The following is a 19,401-nucleotide window of genomic DNA, read 5'->3' on the forward strand; positions in this document are numbered from 1 at the left end:
CAGGGAGGGGGCGAGCTGCGAGGGGCGCTGGGGAAAGGGGGCGTGGGGAGCCGAAAAGACCAGAGGCAGAACCGAGAACCCCGGCGATGGAAGAGGCCCAGCACCCACGCCTCTTACCCTGCTGGGTCCTTTGGGAGGTAGGCGTGTTCGTTGTTAAGTGCTCAGCGTTGGGAGAGCAAAGGGGACCGGTCCTGAGGTCCCTGCTCTGCAGGGCTGAGAAGCCTGTTGTGTCCCCTGATGGGGACTGGAGGCTCCCGAGCCCCAAAGCAAACGTTTCTCGGTAACACCCTGTCTGCGCACAGACGTGTGAAGGGTTCTGGTGAGCTCATGTGAAGTAGTCTGACTGCCCTGCCTCGGCTTTGCGTGTATGTGAGGCTGGTATCTGTTCCCATGAGTCCATCTGGCCTAGTAGGTGTATTTGAGTGTATTTCCACGTGAGAAAAGTGCTGTCTGTCTGAAAGTGTGAGTGTCTGAGGACTGTGTGTTTCTGAGTGTCTTTTTCTGCGAGGATGTTGGTTTGGGGCATGACTGGGCTTCCTCCCTGCGTCACTGTGGGCCAGAGACAGTGTCTCCGATTGTTGGGGCTTGTGGCCCCCAGGCACCACTCGCCTGGACCGGGCAGAGCTGGAAGGAAGCTGCCTTTCTGAGGGAGAGGGGGTTCTGTTCTTGCCTGGAACAGCAGAGAACAAGTTGGTAGAAGGCTAAAGGAAGTTGAGATCTTTGTCACTTGTTGATGGGGTGGGTTATTGATCATTAGGGTTGGGGGAGATTATGGGGAGGAGACCATTTGAATCTGGAGACTTGTATAGACAACACTTTTAAAGTTGGCCCCCAGGACAAAGAGGAATCCATGTATGCCAGCCACAGCTACTTTCTAGTGGTCCAGTTCTCCTTGGAGCTGCCCGTGCAGTCAAATGGATGAACCTTTAATTCTTTACAACTTTCTAGACCATCCGACACTTTCCTGTGGCAGCAAGGCGAATGACTGGCACATTTCCTGAATGCTGCAGTGCCCGCATAGGAGGGAAGGGCTGCCTTTGATTCGCTATTTGAGCAGTAGGAGACCCCCCTGGGTGTCTCCGTTGACTCATCTCTTTCTGCTTTGCTTTCAGTTTTCTCTCCATTTGGAGTTTTACTATCAGAAACATTTTCAAGGAGTGAACTGGGCAGGGGAAGTGACATAGTATGTGGGGTGGGGGTTAGGGTACACAGGCAGACCTGCCCTCAAGGGTTCTGCATTCCCACAACATGATGATATGGGCATATTTTTTAGGGTTTCTTGGAAGGAAGGAACAAGACTGCTCTCATTGGGATGGGAACTCTGGTCACTGCTCCTCCATGCACCCTGAGGATGCCAATGTTCTGGTGGGACCCTCCTCACTCTTACCTGGTTAGGCCAGGTGTGTGGCCGGGGCTTCAAGGGTGTCTGGTCTAAAGGCAGCATTGATAGTGTGGAAAGGGTACAGGTTTCATGGTCAGACATACCTGTGTACAATGCTGGCCATTACCTCACTATGTTTGAGACTCTCGGGTTGTTTTCTGATGAGTAATATGGGAGGGGGTTAGTTGATATATACCCAAAAAGTTTGTTGTGAAATTTCAATGTTTGCAAAGTACCTAGCACAGTGCGTGGCATTTCCTGGGGACTCAGTAGCCAATGCTCCCCAACTTATTTCAGCATGGAACCTCATTTTTCCTGGGGACTTCTCTGAACATCCTTTGCTAGACCCTGCCCTGTTCGTTCATGTTTATTTAGCAAACCTGAATTGGGCGTTTACTATAGGCCAGGCCCTGTACCATGCTCTTCATCTTTAGAACCAGGATAGCTTGTGGGCCAGGTGCAGGTGGGGACAGGCTTTGTCACAGGGGACCACAGGGCCTCCAAGTCCTATGTTCTAATTCCAGTTTTGCCTTGACCGCAGGGTAAACCTGTTGAACATTATTGGGCACTCTAATTTCAGCATCTAGCTCCCTCATATTAAAGACAGGGAAACTGGCCTGGCAGTACTTGAGTGTCGACCTGTGAACCAGGAGGTCACTGTAAAATTCTGGTCAGAGCACGTGCCCAGGTTGTGGGCTTGGTCCCTGGTCGGGGTGTGTGCAAGAGGCAGCTGAACAATGATTCTCTCATCATTGATGTTTCTTTCTCTTCCTCTTCCTTACTCTCTGAAATCAATAAAAATATATATTTTAAAAATAACAACAGGGAAACTGAGGCCCCTCGAGGGACAGTAACTTGCTTAAGCTTGCACAACCAATAAGTTGCAGACCTGGGACTTGAACCTACTGTTTTCACTTTGCATTCTGTCTCTTGCTCTGTGGATCCCAATGTTCAGACCCCCTGTTCACCTTCATCTAACAGGGGTGGAGGCTGTAACAGTTTGACTTGGGTGATGTCTGTCATCTTGTGGCTCAGATAAGGTTGTTAGGAGGCAGAAATACTCGTCTCCGAACCAGCAAAAAGCACAGAACTGTGGAATCTGAGAACGCCACCTCTGGAAGGGATCCTTAAGAGGTCTTTAAAACGCACCCTCTATTCTCCTTGCTGGTCTGTACATGACTCAGCCAGGTGGAGAAGGTCTCTATCTTTCTAAGGTCTCCTGGGATGCAGATTATCACAGTCTCCTGTGGTTTCCATTCTGGAGTCTTGTGCTAGTGACTGTCACAGAGCAATACCTTTTGCCTAATCTGTGGCTTCTTTCCTTCTCCGGTGGAGGTGGAGGACATGGGCCACCACTTTGCTCCGCTGACTTTCCTGTTGTTCTGGTCAGTCCCGGGAAATTCAGGGCTTGTAGGGATGGCTCTACCTAGCCTGTCTTCCTTTGCCCTCCATGACCCTTTGTTGGCAGGGGTTGGGAGAAGAGCTCCCTTTAAAGCTCTGAAATTGGAGCTGAACAGCTGCTCTCCGGCCCCCCTTCCCCCCCTTGCTTTAATCGCTCTGGGGCCCAGGTGGAGGTGGGGGCAGGGCTTTGTCCCTGGCAGCACAGTCTCCAGTTCCTATGTTTTATTTTACTTTATTTATTTAAAAAATGTTTTTTGTTAATCCTCACCTGAGGATACTTTTTTCATTGATTTTTTTTACAGAGTGGAAGGGAGAGAGGGTGGGTGGGAGGAAGGGAAGGAGGAAGGGAAGGAGGAAAGGAGGGAGAGAGGGAGGGAGGCAGGGAGAGAGGGAGGGAGGAAAAAAAAGGGATAGAGACAGAGACATAAAGAGAGAGAGACATAGATAGATAGATAGATAGATAGATAGATAGAAAGAAAGAAAGATAGAAAGAAACAAACGTCAATGTGGGAGAGACACATTGATCATCGATAGGTTGCCATCCACATGAGCCCTGAATTGGGACCAGGGATTGAACCTGTAACCCAGGTACATGCCCTTGACCAGGAATTGAACTTGTGACCCTGAATGGGCCCACGCTTCAACCACTGAGCAACACCAGCCAGGGCACCAACTTCTAGTTTTAATTCTAGCTTTGCCTTGACGTTTTCTGAAAGGACAGTTCTTCCCTTACTTTTGGGTTTTCCTTTAGATGTTGGGGAGATTCTAATCACCTGTGTTACATGGTCCTGGAGCCTTCAGCTGGTAGCGACTGGATCTTTGGAAACTTTCCCACTAAAACTCCAGTCCCTAAGATCTGTGCCCACCTCTCCTGCCTTTAATACTGGCAGGCTCACGGAAAGGCAAGAGGATGGGCCTGGCTCCCTGTGGTGTGGGCCAGCTCCTTGGCGGTGCTGAGGGTAGGCGGGCCCCCATGGGTGGGAACGCAGCTTCCTTTGACCCAAACTTCATGGGAACAATAGACTTCAGAGGAGTCACCAGGGGCAGGAAATGGGAGCTGTGCTAAGGCTGGGTGACCCTCCTGGGGGATGGGATTGCATATCCGGCCGAAAGGAAGGACAGGGTGTTGGGATCAGTGCAAAGGGCACTGGGGAGGGGCTGATGACACATAGGGTGGGCCTCTCCTCTGAAGGGGGCTGTTGACTCAGTGAAACCTGAGCTGCTTAGAGTCCATTATTTGGCGGAGCATTCTGCTCTGTGTCTCACTAACAAAGGCTTTGTGTGTGATACCTGACAGCCCCGCCGCTGCCCAGCTCACCCCTGCCAGAGCCAGGTCTTCCCCTTCCCTTCAAGCCCCTTGAGACGTCTGCGTGAATCTTTCTGACCGGATTAAAGGCTACTTTTGTTTCTTCCTGGATGATCTCCATCTTGGCGTTGAGCCTTGAGTAATAGTTGACTGGGGAGGCAGTTTGTGCAGTGGGCAGAGCTCTGGGTGGGGAAGCAACAGGCCTGGATCAGCTGGACAGCATAAAGGGATTTTTTTTTCTTTTTTTTCTTTTTTTAGGCACAGGCAGAGCAAGAAGACACAAGACAGTCAGGGGGAGATTCCTGCTTGAGGCAGGTGGTGGAATGTTCTGGGAGGCAGAGTCTCTTATCTTGCCTTGATCTTTGTGAGGGTAGAACAGACTTTGTGAGAAGGTTAAGGAGGACTGTGGGAGAAAAGAGGATCAGACCACACTGAGTTGCTTTTGCTTTTCTTTTCTTTTTTTTTTAAAGGGTTTTTTTTAAAAATATATATTTTATTGATTTTTTACAGAGAGGAAGGGAGAGGGATAGAGAGTTAGAAATATCGATGAGAGAGAAACACCGATCAGCTGCCTCCTGCACACTCCCTCCTGGGTATGTGCCCGCAACCAAGGTACATGCCCTTGACCGGAATCGAACCTGGGACCCTTGAGTCTGCAGGCCGACGCTCTATCCACTGAGCCAAACCGGTTAGGGCAACTTTTGCTTTTCTTGAGTTCTGGTTGCCAGACTCTTACAGGTCAGGTTTGGGGTCCTGAGAAGCTGTATGAGTGACCACGGAATCACTCCAGGGTCTGGGCGGAGATAAGAGTGGCCAAATAACAAATGCCACCCTCATTTATTTCTTCAATGTAGCAAGATGGGGATTCTGGAAGTGTCAGGCTGTTAGGCTTCTTGTTGGTCCCCCAAATTCCAGGCCAGATATTTGAACAAAAAAAATCTAAGGGGACTTCAAAATGAAGTTGAGGTAACTAATAGCCACCACATGTTCACTCTGTCAAGTCTTGGAAAATAATATAGTTTGGGTGGAGGAATGTTCAGTAAGAACTTTGAGTCTAATGATTTTCTTGGGTTTGAGAGAAGTATGATCTGGCTGATACAGCAGTACGATGGGTTGGTACCTGGTTGAAAGGTTATCCTGGGTACTGAATGGAGCTCACGTCACCCTGCGGGGAGGTCTCCAGCAATATGTCTCAGAGCTGTCTTCTCTCATCCTCTATAGATTCTGTGGGTGTTTAAGGCAGCAAGCAGGATTCTAAATCATCTTAATTGACTAGAATGCAGAAATTAAGCAGAAATATGAAATTAAAAAACGTTTTGTCTGTTAAAGCTCATACATGCTCATTGTAGAAAGCCTTTATAAGTTAAAGGAGAAACAAAATGGTGCATAGTACCACAACTTAGGGATGAGCACAGTTAGTATTTTGGTATAGGTCTCTCCAGTTTTGTGTTCATGTAAACTATATATTTTAAATAATTGCAATTATACTCCTTTCTTCCTACTGAATACTATATAGTGAGCAATATCCCATGTCATAAAAATCACTTAAAACCATAATTGTAAGGGTCTGAATAAGATTACATTATATGAATGCCCCTTAATTTTTAAAATTTATCTTTTAACACAAACCTGCCACAGACTAAGTGCATTCTCTGTTTCTGTTTTTCAGAGAGATGAAGGGAGAGGGGGAGAGAGATAGAAACATTAAGGATTAGAGAGAATCATTGATTGGCTGCCTCCTGTACGCCCCCCAACTGGGGATCGAGTCCACAACCCAGGCATGTGCCCTGGCTGGGAAGCGAACTGTGACTCCCTGGTTCATGGGTCAATGCTCAACCACCGAGCCACACTTGGCCAGGCAGAATGCCCCTTAATTTATTTAACTGTACCCTACTGCACTTTCAAAAATTGTTTTCGACTTTTAGCCATTGAAAATTACTTGCTATCTAGCAATGTGAACACGTATACTTTCCTCAAGATAAAATCTAATAGATTTAAGTGTAAAATCCTGCATTTAAGTTCAAAACATCAATTATATAAGTATAGAATAGGAACTATCAATTCTTGTGGTGAAAACATATTTGGGCTTTCATTTGACAAAGGAAGGGGAAAGGAAATGAGCATTTATGAAGTGCCTACTAGGTACCAGGTGTTATTCTAGACATTTTTGCCTACATCATCTCCTTTAATCTTTGTGAGGTAGGGTTCGTTTTTTGTTTGTTTTGTTTTTTAACCTTTACTGTACAGAAGAGGAGAAAAGTTACACAGAGATTAATGCTTGGGTTGGAGTTTGAACCGAGGTCGATCTGAGTCTTCGCACCGCCCCTTAAACCGAGTCTGTGTGCCTAGTGGTGTGGTGGGATTTGTGTCAAGGAAAACCTTAGTCCACTAAGCTCTGTGCTGCTCGGGCCACCTTGGGAGTCACCTCTGCTTTTGGAGGGTGGATACGCCCTGACCTGTTAAGTATGCAGCTTGCTGGTGTTGTGAGTGTCTTAGCAGAGGGCAGATGAGGATTGAACCCGTCCCGTCATCAGGGTGTGTCATTTCTCATTTCCAGAAGGCGGGCCCTCTCTGCAGGAGGAGTACGTCAGCTCCATCTGCTCTAAGTCAGTTTCACTACGTAGTACCACCTAGAACTACATAGAATTTCATTACCTGGAACTCGTTAGGGATGCTTTGGAGGTCTCTGCACTGGGTGGGAAATTGGACCAGATGACATCTAGGTCAACCATGTGGTTCTGGGCCTCAGTTTCTCCACATGCAGCAAGTGGGGATTGTACTAGGCAATGGGGGAGGTATTTTCCCACTTTGGCATTCTGGGATTCCTGATGGAGGCAAGGCTGAGAGATGTGGGGGTGGGGTGGGGTGGGGCAGGGTCCAGGCAGTTAGAGGAGACAGAAAGGGGAGATGTGGGTGTTACTGCCTGGCTCCCCATCATCTTTGTACCAGCTGTATGAACAGGTGTTAGGGACAGGCTGCACCCTGAGGCGGGGGCAGGGGAAGATGACTCCAGCATGGAGTGGTGGCTACGAGCTCAGACTCCAGACCTGTGCTGTCCAATAAAGATATGGCATAAGCCAGATAGATAATTTTAAGTCATCTAGGGGCCACATTTAAGAAGTAAAGAAAGTGGTAAAATGAATTTTAATAATGTGTTTTATTAAACTACTATGCCTAAAATATTTTTAAACATATAATCAATACTTTAAAACAATTGAGATAGTTTACCTTTTTTTTTCTTTCATACAAAGTGTGAGAAATCTAGCATGTATTCTTTCACACTTTAATAGCACATCTCAATTTGAATTAGACACTTTTCACGTGCTCAGTAGCCACGAGGAGCTAGTGGCTAAGTTTGGACAGGATAGTTTTGGAGCAAGTTATCTAACTGCAATGTGTCTTATTTTCTCCTCTGCAAAATGGGCATGATAATATTAGTAGAACCAACCTCATGTGGTTGATGTGAAGATTAAACTGGTTATTGTTTATAAAGTGCTTAGTTTTTTGCCTGGCAAATACTAATCACTGTATAAGTTTTTATCAAATAAATCACTTATAGATGGTCCTTAAGCCCTGGACAAGCTAGTATTTATAAAGAGAGGCTGGGGATGTGCTTGGAAAAACCCAGTCACAGAGTGGTCCTGTGGTGTTGCCGGTTCACTGTGCCTGTGCCTGGGAGTTCTACATAATGGACTTGTCTCAGAGCAGATGGACCTGACCTGCTATTGCTGCGAAGTGGGCCTTCTGGGAGTGAGAAATGACACACCCTGATGACAAGAGAGGCTCCAGTCCTTCAACAGGTGCGCGCCCAACATCTTTCTGCTTGGGCTTGGAATGGTGCTGGGTGGCATGGAGGAAGCAAAAGCGTCTTCAGAAATGTTCCATCGTGAGTTGAATGGCCTCATGTTGGAAGGGAGCAGAGGTCACTTCCAGTATTTGAAGGTTTAGGCAGTATTTGTGCTGCTTGTGCAGGAGAAGTACCAGTGGCTACCAGTGGGTAGATTGGAGCTGGGCCCTCTGGGCAGAATAAGGAGGACTTTTTTAAAATGTAATTTTAGCCCTGACCGGTTTGGCTCAGTGGATAGAGCGTCGGCCTGCGGACTGAAGGGTCCCAGGTTCGATTCCGGTCAAGGGCATGTACCTTGGTTGCGGGCACATCCCCAGTTGGGGGGTGTGCAGGAGGCAGCTATCGATGTTTCTCTCTCATCGATGTTTCTAACTCTCTATCCCTCTCCCTTCCTCTCTGTAAAAAAATCAATAAAATATATTTTTTAAAAATAAATAAATAAAATGTAATTTTAAATTTACATAGGGCAAAGTACCACTCAGAGCACTGCCAGCCCAGTGCTTTTGGCATCAGCCACCTCCGCTTGCACCTGGCCTCAGCCAGTCCATTGTGGTCTCAGAGCACCCACTGTGTGCCTGGACTGTGCCAGGTGCAGTGTGGGGAATGTGGAGGGAAGACCTGGTCCCTGTCCTCAGCGAGCTTGTGATCCAGCAGGGGAGACAGACTGAAAGCAAACACTGACAGCCTGTAAGATGAAAGAAGGGCTAATTAGAGGCACAAACAAGGGGGTGCCTGGTAAAGATGATTCATTCCGATGCAGCTGGGAGGAGTCAGGGAAGACTTCACAGAGGAGGAGGCACTTGAGCAAGCTTTGTGGGATGGGTAAGGTTTTTTTTTTTAACTTTTTTTATTTATAGTAACATGTTATTGTGTGGCTTTTAATATTTTCTTTATTGATTACAGAGAGAAATGGAGAGGAAGGGAGAGATAGAAACATCAATGATGAGAGAGAATCATTGATTAGCTGCCTCCTGCACGCCCCACACTGGGGATCGAGCCCACAACCCAGGCACATGCCCTGACTGGGAATCAAACCTTGAACTCCTGGTTCATAGGTCGATGCTCACCCACTTACTGGTAGCTACGCTGGCCGGGCAGGGATGGGTAGGGTTTTGATTGCGCTGTGTATAAACAAGGGAGGGACAGAGGAAGAGAGGAAGGAAGAGAGGACTAAATCTGGGACGACAGAAAAAAATAGTGATTTCAGGGCTATAGTCATGGAGATAACTGGTCTTTATGGAAGAGATAGATTGGAGCTGGGCCCTCTGGGCAGAATAAGGAGGACTTTTTAAAAATGTAATTTTAAATTTACATACGGCAAAATTTACTCTGTGGTGCACAGTTCTGTGGATTTAGACAAATATATATAGTTGGGTATTCACCGCCACAGTCAAGAGGCAGAACTTTTGTCTCCTCAAACGGTGCCCTCCCGTGCTGCCCCTCTAGGACCCTTCCCCCAAGCCCATCCCCTGACAACTCTGCACTCCTGTAATTGTGCCTTTTCAAGAATGTCAGATGGACTCCTATGGTATGTAGCTTTTGAGCCTGCTTCTTTCACTCAGCATAATGTTTTGAGATCCATCTAAGTTGTGCATATCAAGAATTCATTCCTTTCTTTTGCTGAGTAGTATTCCATTGTGTGGATGGATGCACCACAGTGTGTTTATCCGTTCACCCATTAAAGGACTTTTGGGTTGTTTCTAGCCTTTATCAATTATGAGTAAAACTACTGTCAACATTCATGCCCAGGTTTTTGTGTGAACAAAGGCCTTCATTTCTCTTGGAGTGGGAATATTTGGGAGTGGTATTCCATATGGCACGTGTGTGTTTAATGTTTTAAGAAAACACCAAACTGTTCCCAAAGTACACCATTTTGCATTCCTGCCAGCAAAGCATGAGCATTCCTTTGCTCCATACCTTCAACAGCACTTGGTGTATCAGGCTTCTTTTTGTTTTTGCCATTCTAATGGTGTGTAGTGAAATCTCATGGTGGTTTTAATTTGCATTTCTTTACTGACTAATGATGTTGAACATCTTTTCAGGTGTTTGCCATTCATTTAACATCTTTGGTAAAGTGTCAATCCAAATCTTTTGTCTATGTTTTGACTTATTTAATATTTTGCATGTAAATCAGATGTGTGATTTACACATTAAAAAAAAAAATGTCTGGAGAAAACTCATTTAGGGAGAAAAATCTCCAAAAGAAGATGATGTGTGTGAGGGACTCTGAGAGCGAGGTTTAGAGTTTGGTGTCATGAGCCTTGACCTTTCTTCAAGGGTGAAGTGGGACTTGGATGAGGCAGGGGGCTGGGTGGGGGAAACTCCTAGAGAATGACCTATGAAAAAGGTAGGAAGGAACAGGGCCTTCATGAAAGCCCTGGCTAAGTCTGTTCCTGGCTTAGCACTCGCCATAGAGCATGGTTTGCTGGGCATCTCCCTGTCTGGCTGGCTGTGCCTGGTCTATTCCCCATGGCTGGCTGGGTCAGGTTGGGCTGGTCCCATACAGAACAACAAATGCTTGTGCCCAGCCTGGGTATCAGCCATTTACATGGCCTTGTTTCCAAACTGGATGACCATGCATTCTGGAATGGGAGGTGGGGCATTTTTCAGGCCTTCAGGGGTAAGCCACTGGGTAGGAGTGTGGCTGGTGCAAGAGAGAATCAGTGGGATGTATTTTCTGGGTCAGGGTGGGTCCTCTGTGATGGTGACCTCAGCCAAGGGTCTGAGGGCTTTGGGCCATTGGAACTTCTAGAGCATCTCAATCTTCATGTCTATCTCTGTCTGAGCAGAGTGGCTCTGTGATGGAAAAACATTTCTATGAAAAATGACCAAGGGTAGGATGGGTGCTCCTTCTGCCCCTTGTTCATGCTCAGTCCATCCTGTCCACTCCTGTGTCCTGGGAGCTGTGGCACTGTCCAGATGCTGGAGTCTTCATTCTTCCCTGGGACAGACCTTTTCCAGAGATGATTAAGGCCTAGAGGTGGAGTGTAGGCAGAGCTGAAGAGGGAGCCCTGCTTTCCTGGAGCTGCTAATGCTGGTGCCCCAGAGCCCTGTGGGCTCCCAGGCCCCTTGATGCTCTGGGCACTGGAGGGCTGCTCCCCAGCACGGAGAGCCCCTGCCTGCCTCCTCCCTGGGCAGGGCCTGCACTCAGAGCCCCCACCTGAAGTGGCTTGTGTTGCATGGGTGCCAGATGTGGGTGCACCTCTGGTCCTGGCAGGGTGGGGCATGGTCTTGTCTCTTTTTGGGTGAGCAGCTGATTAGGCAGATCCACCCCAGGCCTGGGAAACAAGCATTTGGTGAGCGGCATGCTGTGCGTGTGTGTATGAGCTCTGGTTCTGTCAATTCCCAGAGGGATCACCGTTTGACAGGATTCAGTGACAAGTACTGTCAGGCAAAGGCTCAGTTATCTATTTTGAGATCTGAATTTTCATAGGACAGGCCTACTTAAAGTGAAGCACTTTCTTGAATTTTGCTTTATTTTAGAATCCTGAGGAAAGGCCCTGTGGAGAAAAGACATGCAAGACCTACTCTCCCCACCTTTGTTTTTTATTTATTTTAAATATATTTTTATTGATTTTAGAGAGGAAGGGAGAGGGAGAGAGAGAGATCGAAACATCAATGATGAGAACCATTGACCGGCTGTCTCCTGCACGGTCCCCACTGGGGATTGAGCCCACAATCTGGGCATGTTCCCCTGACCGGAATCAAACCCGGGACCCTTCAGTCCACAGGCTGATGCTCTATCCACTGAGCCCAAACAGCTAGGGCTTGTTTTGTTTTTTAAATTAATAGCTTTTATTTTTTTGAGCAATTTTGGGTTTACAGAAAAACTAAGCAGAAAGTATAGATAGTTCCTTCCCTCCCCTCCCCCCCCCACTTGCTTTTATTATTAACATCTTACACTAAAGTCCATCAGAGTTCGCTCTTTGTGTTGTTCATTCTGTGGGTGTTAGCAAATGTGTAATGGCATGTATCCGCCCTTACAGTATCACGCAGAGTAGTTCCCCTGCCCTCAGATCCCCTTTGCTCCACCTGTTCATTCCTCCTTTTCCTCAATTCCCTGGCAACCATGGGTCTTTTCCCTGTTTCCGGTTTGTTTTTTTCCAGAGTGTTATATGATTGTAGTCATCCAATATGTACCCTTTTCAGATTGGTTTTCACTTAGCAATATGCCTTTAAGGTTCCTCCAGGTCTTTTCATGGCTTGATAGCTCATCATATTGTCATTGAATATTCTACTTACCCACCATTTCTCTTTGAAGTGGGGACTCTGAGATCCAGAGAAGGGAAGTGACTGGCTCAAGAGGAACCATGAATTTGTGGCAAGGCTGAGCTTGGAGCCTGTTTTCCCTTTCTTTCACAGCCTATTCAGAGGGGCTGCTGTGACAGGCACTGTGCTGGGGCCTAAAGCTTGTTTCATCACAGCTTCATCAGCCCCTTTGGTGGCTCCAGGGCAGGCCACAGGGTAGGGTGAGCGTGGAGGTCTGTGGACACCCACGTGCTGTGACCCACTTCCTGGAAGTGTTAGGGCTAGGCCCTCAGACACCCACATCCCTGGCTGCTCAGAGGGAGTGGCTGGGGCAGCTTTCCTTGTCCCAGCTTCTGCAGAGGTGATGGGTAGAATACTGGCCCTTTGGGTGTGGGGCTGGGGAATGGATAGAGACTCTGCTACCCCAAGGGCTTAGGGCCTTTATCTACTCAAGAATTTTATCTCCCTTCCTTTTCTCTTCATCTCTGAGCCACCCATGACCCCTCCCTGTTGAGATACCTCCCACTGGCCTGCTTTCCTCTCCACCTATTTACTTATCTCTCTTCTTGTTGACCCTCATTCCTTCTGTTCCTCTCTTCTTTACTGCTTCCCAGTGGTCATTGCTTCACACTGGTTCTTGCTCCCTCCACCATCCCTCCAATAACCACAGATGTTTGAGGAGACCTTCTGAGAGCCACCTCTGTGCCTGTATCTGTGAGCATGATTGAACTCAATCCTCTAGAGCAGGGGTCCTCAAACTTTTTAAACAGGGGACCAGTTCACTGTCCCTCAGACCGTTGGAGGGCCGGACTATAGTTTAAAAAAAAACTATGAACAAATTCCTATGCACACTGCACAACCCTGGAGCCACAGACTTTGGAGAAGGCAAAGTCTAGAAGGTTCTTCTCCTTGAGTCATAAAAGGATGTCCGTAGGGACCTTTTGGGGAAGTTGCACAGCAAGCATGTCAAACTTGCGGCCCGCAGGCTGCATGCAGCCCACAATGAATACTTTTGCGGCCCAGCCAATATAGCGGTATGTAAGGAACATTTTAATAAAAATTTCGTAACTTAATTTTTACAATATCCTGTTATACGTAATTGTTAATAACAAACTACAACGTTCGTTAATGACTGATGACTCTCATTGTGTTGCATTCATCTCCCTTACGTGCCTTACAAGCAAGCGCACCATTTCTCTCCACTAATAGTAGCAGCGAATATTTTAGCAGCTGATGGCCACATCATTCGTCTGGGACTGACTTGTTGGGTGTGCGCAACAGGAAATATTTTGCTTTCGGAGAACGAGAAAAATAGGTTATTTGCATTATGCTTATGAATTTGTGCAGTTATTCAGTGTCTGGTAAGTTCATGTTCAAGGAAAAAAATTAATTTTTATTAAAATGTTCTATTATTGTATGTTAACGACGACTCATTTATTTTAGCCCTTTGTATTCAGTACGTCTCTATCGACATAAACCTACGTTTCTACGAAAATGGAAGCTTTTGTTTTTTTGCAGCCACATACACTTAGACCTTGTTTATTTGGCCCGTGTTAGCCTTTGAGTTTGACATGATTGGTCTAGAACAGGGGTCCTCAAACTACGGCCCGCGGGCCACATGCCAATACAAATATTGTATTTGTTCCCGTTTTGTTTTTTTTTACTTCAAAATAAGATATGTGCAGTGTGCATAGGAATTTGTTCATAAGTGTTTTTTAAACTATAGTCCGGCCCTCCAACGGTCTGAGGGACAGTGAACTGGCCCCCTGTTTAAAAAGTTTGAGGACCCCTGGTCTAGACAGTCTCATGAGGCCCTGGCAGGGTAGCTTAGTTGGTTGGAGTGTTGTAGGTTCAATTCTGGATCAAAGCACGTACCTAGGTTGCCAGTTCAATTTCCAGTAGGGGTGAGTGTGAGAGGCAACTGATCAATGTTTCTCTCTTTCTCTAAAAAATAAATGAATAAATAAATAAATAAATAAATAAATAAATAAAATAAGCATATCCTTGGGTGAAATTATAAATAAATAAATAAATAAATAAATAATAAAACTCACAAAAATTAAAAAAAAAAAAAGACAGTTCCATGAGGAGGTAACATTATTACCTCTGGACTATATTTGGGAGGACACAGGCTCAAAGAGTGGAGTAGCTTGCCCAGGGATACTGGATACCAGGCCAGCATGAGCAGCATGAGGCCCAGCCTGGATCTGAGCCCAGGCCTGAGTCTCTGCCCCACAGCCCCCTCCTGTCCAGGTCAGGCCTGCCCGGGTCTGCTCTCTGTGGCTGTGGTTCCAACACATCGTACACCGGGTAGGGCTGTGGGGCCCTCTTTTTGCCTTCTTTTCTGTCACCCCCTTCCCATTCCTATTCTGCCATGAAATATTATGTGATAAATGTCTTCACGCTAAGAGGTTAGAGAGGGGTAGTGGGTGGTGCGAGCGCTGTGTGCACGTAATTTACCTGTGTGCCTCACTTAACCCTTCATTTTTCTGCATGGCGGGTCTCTGGTGTGACAGAAGCTTTAGGGAGGTTAAATAAGTTACTGGGAAGAGGCAGATTTTAATTCAGGGTCTACCTTGAACCGTTTTTAAAAAATAATCCTCACCTGAGGATATGTTTCTATTGATTTTTTAGGGATGGAGGAAGGGAGAGAGAGAAAGACAGACAGACAGACAGACAGACAGGAAGAAAGAAACATCAATCAGCCATCTCCTGTATGAGCCCAATCAGGGATTGAATCCGCAACCACTTGGTGTACAGGACAATGCTCCAGCCACCTGAGCCACCGACCAGGGCTGAACTTCCTTCACAGTGGACCAGACTCCTGCTGAGCTTCCCCCAGCTTCTCGCAGAGCTTTACACCTGTTAGGAGAGGAGGAAGCACCACTCAGAGTGAAGGAAGGGTGCTCTGGTGGTGAGAACTCAGGCATTGTGACACCTAGGCTTGTGTGGTTTGTGACTTTTTGAGAATGGCCTTTTCCTGGCCTCCAGCAAGCCCTGGCCAGCCTTCTAAAGTCACACTGGGGTCAGTTTTTTCCAGCTGAGTACATGGCCCGGCCCAGCCCCGCCCAGCCCTTTTCTCTGTTGGGCTGCTTTCTTCTCCTCCTTGCCCTCTCCTTCCTTCATCCTTCGGTACTGCCTGCCTCTGGCCTGGGAACTCTCCTGTCTCATCTCTTTTCATTTCTAGCTGTAAATCAGCCATTTTCCTTTGCCTCCTATTTTCCATTGTATGGATACACTGTACCACATTTTGTTTATTCATTCATTGTTGATGGGCAAGGGTTGTTTCCACCTTTTGGCTATCTTGGTGCCTTTAGACATGTCTCGCTCTGTTCAAAGACATTTTATTTAATACTAGTGGCCCAGTGCACAAAATCCATGCACATTAAAAGGGAATTAATTAGAGGAAATATTTTAATATTGCTATTTGCCCTTTCTCTATAATAGAAGTGTCAGAGATGAAAGAAAGTTAGTAAAATGTGTATTAAAATCTCCCTCCTGTCAGAGTCTGGGGCGTGCTGCAGGACCCAAAGTCAAGTCCACGCTCACCCACGCGCACCTCGAAATCGCATGAGACCCAGACCCGGCCGGCCCCACCCCTGTCAAGCCCTGCAGGGTGGGGAGCGCAGCCTCAGGTCCCCCGGCCCAGCCTCAGGTTCTCCAGCCCGGCCTCAGGTCCCCCAAAAGGAGGGTGTGACAACCATTTGCATATTAGGTCTTTATTATATAGGACTAGAGGCCTAGTGCACAAAATTTGTGCACTGAGGGGGAGGTCCCCCCTCAGCCTGGCCTGCACCCTCTCGCAGTCCAGGACCTCTCGGGGGATGTCCCCCTGCTGGCTTAGGCCCACTCCCCCCGGGGATTGGGCCTAAGCCGATAGTCAGACATCTCTCTCACAATCTGGCATCCCTCACTCCTTACCACCCACCTGTTCACTGCTCCTTACCGCTCGGCTCGCTGCTCCTTAGTGCTGTTGCGGAGGCAGGAGAGGCTCCCGCCACCGCCGCTGCGTTCTCCAGCCGTGAGCCTGGCTTCTGGCTGCGTTGAGCATCTGCCCCCGGGTGGTCAATGCGCATCATAATGACCAGTCGTTCTGGTTGTTCCACTGTAATGGTCGCTAAGGCTTTTATTATATAGATATATTTTGATTTATTACTTTTGAAGTCACAACCTGGCTCATGCCTGGACACAGCTTATCTAGCACATGCATTTTCTCCATAAGGCACATCACAGCCTTCGTGCATTTAGTACACTAGACAGCACTTCAGCACTACACTTCGGACCATTGTAAACAGCAAAATCAAGAACAAAAAACACAAAAGTGCAAAAAACGTGGCACTAAGTAGATTGCAAAAAGGACACTTGTTTACCGTGTGTGAGCTGAGACAAGAAGGCAGAGTGCAGCCTTGTTCAACCAAACTCAGCTGAACGTGTGTGACTTACATTTCGGTTGCTCAGCACATACACATGTCTGCAAATGATTAGGAAATCACTGCAAGTATTGATTTAGGGGTTACACACATTTTAGTGAGTAGGCGAATTTGCATATATGGACTCTGAATATCCTGTGAATGATAAGGGTCGACTATATTTACATCTTCACAGAGAACCCTAAACCCCTGTTGCCCACTAGATTGAAGGGCGTTGAGGGCAGACCACGTCATACGTGACTTGGTACCCAATGCCTGGCATATAGTAGGTGCTCCATATACAGCTTTGAATGAATGAATGAAAGACCCAAAGGGCTAATGCGCTAATGGTGAGGTGTGAGGCATGAAAATAAACAGGGAGGAATTTTTTTTGGCTGGGGAGCCTGCTTAACTATGCATGTCAGTCACCTGCTCCTCTCCATGCTAGGAATCAACTCTCTCCTCCTCATTGAGAGGCATCCAGATGCTGGTCATGGGAGTTGTAATTGTGTGGCAGCAAAGTACAGGGCTGAGGTTTAGTTCTAGTCCCTGTTTCAACTAGCTGTGGGGCCTTTTGGCAAGGCATGGCACCTGTAAGTTGGAGGGCAACGTTTCCTCTGGGGTTTTTCTTTATTTACACCAACCTTTGAAACTGCACACCTCCTAGCTGGGACCTTCCCCAGAGGCTGCGGGGCAGTGGGGTCTGTGCTGAGAAAAGTCAGGAAGACTTTCACATCCACAAAGAGAAATGCGTCTAGCTCCCATTTGCTGGTCATTCAGGGTCTGGTACCCCTCCCTGTTACTCTTCACATCTGACTTAAGTCCCACAAGCTGTAGATTCAGACCACTCCCCTCCGTTTGTCCACAAAACTATTGACAAAGCCATCAGAGCAACATTGTGGTGGGTGAGAGACCGTTTGCTGGGGAAGGAGCTGAACTCATCCACTTAGAGCAGTGGTTCTCAACCTTCCTAATGCTGCGACCCTTTAATACAGTTCCTCATGTTGTGGTGACCCCCAACCATAAAATTATTTTCATTGCTACTTCATAACTGTAATTTTGCTACTGTTATGAATCGTAATGTAAATATCTGATATGCAGGATGTATTTTCATTGTTACAAATTGAACATAATTAAAGCATAGTGATTAATCAGAAAAACAATATGTAATTATATATGTGTTTTCCGATGGTCTTAGGCGACCCTTGTGAAAGGGTCGTTCAACCCCAAAGGGGTCTCGACCCACAGGTTGAGAACCGCTGACTTAGAGCTTTGGGGCTCGGGCACAGCCCTTCACCCCAGGAGCTCTGGTCTTGTCATCTGAAACGGGGTGGTACTGATTACCTCAAGGTGATGTTGGGAGGATTAGAGGAGATGTTAGCCCAGTGCCAGGCACAGAGTGGGCCTTCAGAAATGGTAGCTACTAGCTTTAACATTAAAATTATTCTCTCTCTGATAAGCAGAATGTTTGTGTCCCCCAGTGTCCTGGGTACCTCCCAATAGCTAGGCCTCCCTCCTGTGATTGTCAGGCCGCCCAGTCTGTCCTGCAGGGGGGCCAGGCGTGAGGGGGAGGCATCACTGTGTTGGGGAAGTGGGCTGTGTGCTCTGACCTGGCTCTGCCTTGAGGGTGGGTTCTTCTCTCTGGCTCTAGGTCCCTGTCCTCCCCTTTCCTCGCCAGCCTCCTGAGTTACAGCAAAGCAGCCAATCTCCTAGGAACCTTGGGGCATGCACATTTTCCCTGGTCCTAAGACATCGCTGGCTATATTTGGCAAGAAATACAGTGACTTGGAATGGAAGACAGAAGATGCCTGAGGAGGCCTAATGAGGAGTTGAGGCAGCAGGTGTTACAGTCCTGAGGCCTTTGTGGGTGGGGCCAGGGAACCTTTCAGGGCAGAGGCAAGCCTTGGCGGAGCTGTGTGCCTGGTACCTGCTTCCACTGGATGACTCTCACACTTTGAGCACTTAGGTGTTTGCGTGCCTGTACCAGCCTTCCGCCCTCTATCTAAATCAGGGGTGGGAAATGTCCAGCCCGTGGGCCGCATGAGGCCCGAGAAATCATTTGGTGTGGCTCTGCCAAGGCGTTAGGGGTGAGTCAATTAAATGTTTGAGCAAATGTAGCAGGCTAATTTTCTTTAAGCAGGCTAATTTTTAAGTTGATAATTTTGTATGGCCTGTGAATGATGTTAAAAATATTCAAATGGCCTTTGGCAGAAAAAGGTTCCTCATCCCTGGGTCTAAGCCCCTAAGGGCCTGAACCCATTTATTCAGAGGTTAGTCTAGGAATAGGTACTCAAGAGATGGTTTTCTTAAAAAAAATTTTTTTGTTACTTTGCAAAATTTCAGCTTACTGGGGTGTCTACACTAATAAAAGACAAACATGCAAATTGACCGTACCTTCCCTCCACCTTAAGCCTCGCCCACCAGCCAATCAGAGTGACTATATGCAAATTAACCCAACCAAGATGGCGGCCGGCAGCCACGGAGCTGGAGCAAGCAGGAGGCTTGGTTGCCCCAATGATGGAGGAAGCCAAGTTTCCCGCTGCCGTGGCAGGCTCTGAGCTCCACTCAAAGCAACAAAGTTTCAATTATAGAAAGTAAATAAACCCCAGATACCTGCTTTCAGCAGGCCGTGGCCACAGAGCTGGAGCGAGCAGGAGTGGGTTGCCCCTGGCAATAGAAGAAGCCAAGTTTCCCTCCCGCCCGCCCTGGCCGGCTCTGAGCTCCTCTCAAGGCTACAAAGTTTCAATTATAGAAGGTAAATAAATCCCAGAATAAAAAAAGAAAAAAAGGAGAGACTGGGAGCTTCGGT

General features: G+C 47.3%; 1 protein-coding gene across 4 annotated transcripts in view; it reads left to right on the forward strand.

The window, feature by feature from the left end:
• The first annotated feature begins 7,800 nt into the window (after positions 1-7,800).
• Positions 7,801-19,401, forward strand: part of TEAD4 (TEA domain family member 4) — a 65,569-nt gene continuing 53,968 nt past the window's right edge. For 2 of the 4 annotated variants that reach the window (XM_014548346.1, XM_014548347.1), the window contains exon 1: positions 7,801-7,888. In XM_014548346.1, coding sequence (XP_014403832.1) covers positions 7,846-7,888 — 43 coding nt within the window. In that variant the 5' untranslated portion in view covers positions 7,801-7,845. The remainder of the gene's footprint in view (positions 7,889-19,401) is intronic. The other 2 variants (XM_014548348.1, XM_005877037.2) reach the window with 2 other exon arrangements.

This window comes from Myotis brandtii, unplaced genomic scaffold, assembly GCF_000412655.1.
Source record: "Myotis brandtii unplaced genomic scaffold, ASM41265v1 scaffold504, whole genome shotgun sequence".
Lineage (NCBI taxonomy): Eukaryota > Metazoa > Chordata > Mammalia > Chiroptera > Vespertilionidae > Myotis > Myotis brandtii.